We start from the raw sequence: 6000 nt of genomic DNA on the forward strand, positions 1-6000 counted from the left end.
TAGTCAAATCTGCATGTATTATATTTTTATTTTGGAAAACAAGTGTTTAAATTGTTTTTAAAATGGGTGTTGATATATTTTGTTTACTTGGGTTTGTTTTCAAAAGTTAACTTGACCACATTTTTGTCAGAGGCAGTTTGGCTTTATATTTAATATTGGAAATTATTTCTTACATAACAATATTTATCTTCAAGCTGTTGGAACCATATATTCACACAGTACTAATTACATTTTAGTCATTTTTTTTTCTCACAATGACCATTCCAACATGTTCATTCATTAACTACTGGATTGTTTTGAGTCACCATTTGTATTTTGTCTTACTCAAGATGAATGTAGTTTAATTGAGAGAGATCTGTTTGTCCTATTTGTAAGCCATTTTTTTTTTTGGTTAGTAATTTTTGAATCTCACATCAATAAACTTATGGAAATCACTAGACTATCTCCTTACTCAGGTGTTTATTGTCATCTGCAGTTTTCATTCTTAAGCAAGATTTGAGAACCTCACATGTTGGCAGGCAAGCCATAAAGCCTGCATGAACTGCAGATGCGTAGAACTAATCATCTACTTGTTTCCATCTTTTCAGGACAATACAGATGACACAGATGATGAATCTGATGAAGATGATGATGATGACGAGGATGATGATGATAATGAAGACAGTGGCAGCACGGCTGATGATGGAACCAGTGTCAGTAGTGTGGAAGTGAAAAAGGTGAAAAAGGACAACCATCACCTGTCTAAAGACAGTCCTGCCAGGCTTGAAAAAGATAGGGGGAAATTAAAAGCTGCAAACTCCAGCAGTTCTGGTGGTGCAGCAAGCTCGAAATCTAATTTAACTATTAAAAGAGGTCGTGGACGACCACCGAAGTTTCCTCGTAGCACAACTTATATTTCTCCTGCAAAGAAAAAATTGAAATCTAAATTTACAATCAAACGCAAACCTGGCCCAAAAAAGGGCTCGATAAATCTTAAGACCAAAATCGCATCTACTAAAATTCAATCTTCTACTTCTAGTAGCAGCCAACAAACATCCAAAAAACATTCAGACTCATCAATTTCAACAACAAAATCTTCTAACAAAGATAAAGACACTACCCACAAAGTTTCAAACCTCTCCACTGCTACATCGACATCTGTCAATCAAACTAGCACAACTAAACCTGATCCAAAGGTTGAACATGCCTCTTCCACAACAAAACTCTCTACAAGCCATTCTACAAGTGTCAATTTGTCAGATAATGGAGTGTATGATTTCCCGTCTGATGATTGTGATTCTAACAAAGACTCCATCACAAACAATGTTCCAGATCGAAATGTTCCTGTCAAAAATTATTGGATTCCCCCAGACTTTGTCAAACCAGTTGTCGATAGTGTTGTCATTACAGATGTCAAAACGTCAGACAATGTCATGATAACTATTAGGGAATGTTCTTCAGATAAGGGTTTTTTCCATTGATATTATTTATTTTTGTAACATTGTATTTAATGCGACTGATATACACATGTCACCAGTTCAGTGAAATCTCAAATTTAGAATTTCATATTAAAAATGGGTGCTGCTTTAAATGGACGGTATTCTTAAAATCTAGTAACTGTAATTTATTTTAATTACTGAGTTCCCAAAGAAAGAATGTAAGTTTCCTGACACCACTGAGTGCCGCCTCTTTTCATTGTTTTTGTTCAATCTGAATGCTACACCACTTCAGGCTGTATTTTTTATTAAAAGATAAAATATCAATCAAAAGATTCTTTTTACATAAAATTAGTATTTTTCTGTACCTCTAATTTATTATTTACTTACTGCACATATTTGACAGGTTTGGAAATGGTCAAATTTAGCTAGTTTTTCAAAAGTGCCAATGCTCAATTTCTTGCAGATCAGCATTGATTATTTTGAAACTTTTATGCCCAGTATGATTTATTTTGCAATTTGTCAGAATTGTTGTAATATACAATATATATGCTCTCCTCCACTCTGTTAAATTGGATACAACTATTATATCACCAAGTCTAAAAGGTGTTCTGAATGAGAAATTGATGGGCTACTGAGTAGGCTGATAATTTAAATTTATATAAGCAATACCAAAACTTAGCATCAGTCTCTTGGTTAGCAGCTTGCATATTTTGTATTACATCTTTACTCTTTTTGTCTAGTAGTAAACTTGACTGATATATTATACTCAATAACTGTGACCCAAATTATAAATTGATTCCAAAATTCATATAACATGTTTGAAAGTAAATGAGTCTATTTATTCAAGAAGAAAATGCTGTCATAACGACTTATCTCTTGATATACATGGGATTTTCTCGACCCCTCTCAACCAATTGTGAATTGCTTGAATTTAATGGAAAGTAGTCTTACGTCCTTTTTAAAGGATAACATTTGAAAACTGATGTAAGTCTAGCTGCATTTTCCTCATTTGTCATCAGTCTTGGCTTGGGACAAGAAGAGACTAACCAGAGTTTGGTTGTTCTTGAAATAATCCAGCTTTTATGAGATGACAGAATATATTTGTGATGGGGCAATGATAAACAAACCAATATATCACCATCATTTAATATCTTTTTAAATCAATCTTTCTTGTCAGAGTTGATTGCTGGCAGATTTTAGAATTTAAACTTGGATTTTAATATTCATTATTTTATTACTCAATTTTTAAGGATGAACTTAACCATTGGTTAAGTATTAATGGTGATTCGGTTGGTTGTGAAAATGTGTGTTATAATAACTAAAGACATGTGGAGTGCTTACTCAAAGTCAGGACATTCACTCTCCATCCATTTCTCTAATACAATCGAAATTCTTCATCACCGAGTTGTGCAAAGTTGACTTTAAAATCACAAATTTCGTATGGAGAATAAGAATGGATAAAGTGGCACCACTAAAGGGTTCTGGTTGATTTCTCACGGACTGAATTAAATCTACATCTTTTTTTTTTCTTTCTTCTGCTTTCATTGCCTAGGAGAATGCAACAACTGTGATCGACTTTCCAGATGCTTTAATTGCTCAACTCTCTCGTCTACAGTACTAGGCAGTCAAATAGATTTGTTTGATTTTCATCCATGTTGAATTCAAGAAAATTAATATCAAATTTTATTATTGGTTGAAACAGACATGAGTCCTAAACATTCTTTTGGTGTCTATTTCAGCTGCTTTATTGATTTTAAACAGTTTTGAGTATCTAATATTTATTTTAACTCTTTTTGGGTGAAAAAGATTGAGCTAGGACACGTTGGTAGTACCTAAAACCACAAACGTCTCTGATATCTTTTGTCCCCTTCCATGGAGCATTATTTCCTTGTCATAATTTGAGACTGCTTGGGTTTGTACGGGATCCCTGCAATGCGTTGATGTGTTGGAAACTGAGTGATCCCCATCTGGTTGACTGGGTGGGGATCCTGATCTCCCATAGTGGGCAGGGAGGTACATGCTGTGTCTTCTATCCCCCCATACCCGTTTTCCAACATGCTTTCTGTCAATGTCTTGGAATGAGATTACTTGGTTTTATCCTGATCCTTGCCGGAGTTCCTTGGCTGGGAAGGAAACAGTCGAATGTATAGTTATAGTTTTGGGAGATGATATTTTTTTCCTTGTAAATCATCTCTCTGTTATGCATTGTATGATGTTTAATTTACATATTATATTATATGATTGGTAAACATTTGAGTGTATTCCTCTTAGTTGGGACCTGTGCTTGTGTCTGGATGAGACTTTTAGGTGATCTCAAACTAAGTACTTTGACGGTGTGCTCTTGGAATCTACATCTGTTCCCTATTTGAACCAGTTCCCCTTTGTCTTACCTTTTCTATTGTACTTTAATTGTAATTCTAGAACTTTTTACTATCCCATTTTCTTCCTTTTTACTGGCGCTGATATGACCTTAATGTGTTGCAAGCGCCGTAAAACCCTTAAAAACAAAAAACAAACAACATGCTTTCTGTCTTTGTCTTGGAATGAGATTACTTGGTTTTGTCCTGGCCCTGGTCGGAGTCCTAGCTGGGAGGGAAACAGTCAAATGCATAGTTATTGTTTTGGGAGATGATATTTTTTTCCTTGTAAATCATTTCTCTGTTATGTATTGTTATATTTGTTATTTTCAGTGTATAATGTAGGCATTTGAGTGTATTCCTCTTTGTTGGATTTTATGCTTGTGTCCGGATGAGACTTATAGGTGATCTCAAACTAATTATATTGGTGGTATGCTCTTGGAATCTACAGCTGATCCCTATTTGTTCCCAGTTCCCCTATGTCTTACTTTTTCTTGGGTGCTTTAATTGTAATTCTAGAACTTTTTACTATCCCATTTTCTTCCTTTTTACTGGCGCTGATATAACCTAAATGTGTTTGTTGCAAGCGCCGTAAAACCCTTAAAAACAAAAACAAACAAGACTTATAGGTGATCTCAAACTAAGTACATTTGTGGTATGCTCTTGGAATCTACATCTGATCCCTATTTGTTCCCATTCCCCTTTGTCTTACTTTCTCTTGGGTGCTTTAATTGTACTTCTAGAACTTTTTTCTATCCCATTTTCTTCCTTTTTACTGACGCTGATATAATCTAAATGTGTTGCAAGCGCCGTAAAACCCTTAAAAACAAAAACAAGCAAGTAATGGCATCTGATAGCACTTCATGTGATTTAGACACATGTAAATTGCTGGCTTGTTTGTCATTTTTGCTTGGTAAAAACTTTAAAAACTGAACTATACCAATGGTTTGAACTTGAAATATTCCTTTTTTTATTCTCATAGAGTTTTCCAGCTGTAGTATTTAGAGATGAGTGACATGTTTATATCAATAGCCCTATTTTTAATGTCTCGTTTATTATTTTACCATGATATTTGTCGTGAAATCACGAACAGCATTACATATGTAGAATAATTTTGTTATTCTGCTATGTCTGTAAATGTGTAAATTAAAATACATGCATTCTTTGACTTTTTAATTACATTCATAAATGAAGCATTTCGTTGACTTCCTTTGCTTTCCTGGGGTTTGCTCTTCTGAATCTCACTTTTTCTTCAGATCTCTTAGTGGGGTCTTTGATAATAATAATAATAATAATAATAATAATAATAATAATAATAATAATAATAATAATAATAATAATTAGAAATTGGGTGAGTATAACTCCTGGCTTTATTTATTATCTGATCAATTTTCTTAATGTCACAAATAATGGCATTTCCACACCATGCTGTAATACAAAAAATAATAACTGTCTCCAAAACAGATCTATAAAAAAGGGTGAATAGCGTTTTTTTATATGTCCAATTCTGAAAGTTTTCGAATAAAGGACATTCTTTTCAATTTAATGATAATAGCATCTGTTTGTAAATGCAACTGCAATTTGTTGTCAATTTTAATACCCAAATATTTGTAAACCGAAACTTGCTGAACGGTTCGATTGTTAATTTTGAGCGGACTGATGGTATTCCTCTTAGTGGGTAACTGTGTTTGTTTCTGGATGAGACTTTTAGGTGATCTCAAACTAAGTACACTGTGTGCTCTTGGAATCTACATCCGTTCCCAATCTGAACCAGTCCCCTTTGTCTTACTTTTTCTCGTGCGTTTTGAACTGTAAATCTAGAATCTTTTACCATTCCATTTTCTTCCTTTTTACTGGCGTTGAAATGACCCAAATGTGTCGCAAGCGCCGCAAAACCCTTAAAACAAAAACAAACAACAAATTGTATGTGTTTATCGGATATATATAGCGACATTCATTTATAAGCCGGTTTCAACAAACGTTATGAGAGGGTTGCATTGTAGTCTGTGTGTATCATTTTCTTTGCTGCTTGATTGCTATATCTAAATCTCCTGATTATTCTGTCATATCTCTTGTTCATTGACCCTGAAATAACCGAACGAAAAGTGTGGTAAGCGCACTCCTTAAAAACAAACGAATCAAAAAGTTAGAAACAAGCAAGGTTTTCATATTATGACCTGATGGGTGTTCTCACGAAGTTCAGACTCTGAACCTTGATTTGTCCT

General features: G+C 34.0%; 1 protein-coding gene across 2 annotated transcripts in view; it reads left to right on the forward strand.

Moving 5' to 3' along the window:
• The window catches only part of LOC144972607 (uncharacterized), a 32992-nt gene extending 28024 nt beyond the window's left edge, over positions 1-4968 (forward strand). For both annotated transcript variants that reach the window (XM_078914038.1, XM_078914039.1), the window contains one exon: positions 588-4968. In XM_078914038.1, the coding sequence (XP_078770164.1) occupies positions 588-1460 (873 nt within the window). In that variant the 3' untranslated portion in view covers positions 1461-4968. The remainder of the gene's footprint in view (positions 1-587) is intronic.
• Positions 4969-6000: the final 1032 nt, after the last annotated feature.

This window comes from Berghia stephanieae, chromosome 5, assembly GCF_034508935.2.
Source record: "Berghia stephanieae isolate SIO BIC M18660-M18661 chromosome 5, UCSD_Bste_1.3, whole genome shotgun sequence".
Lineage (NCBI taxonomy): Eukaryota > Metazoa > Mollusca > Gastropoda > Nudibranchia > Aeolidiidae > Berghia > Berghia stephanieae.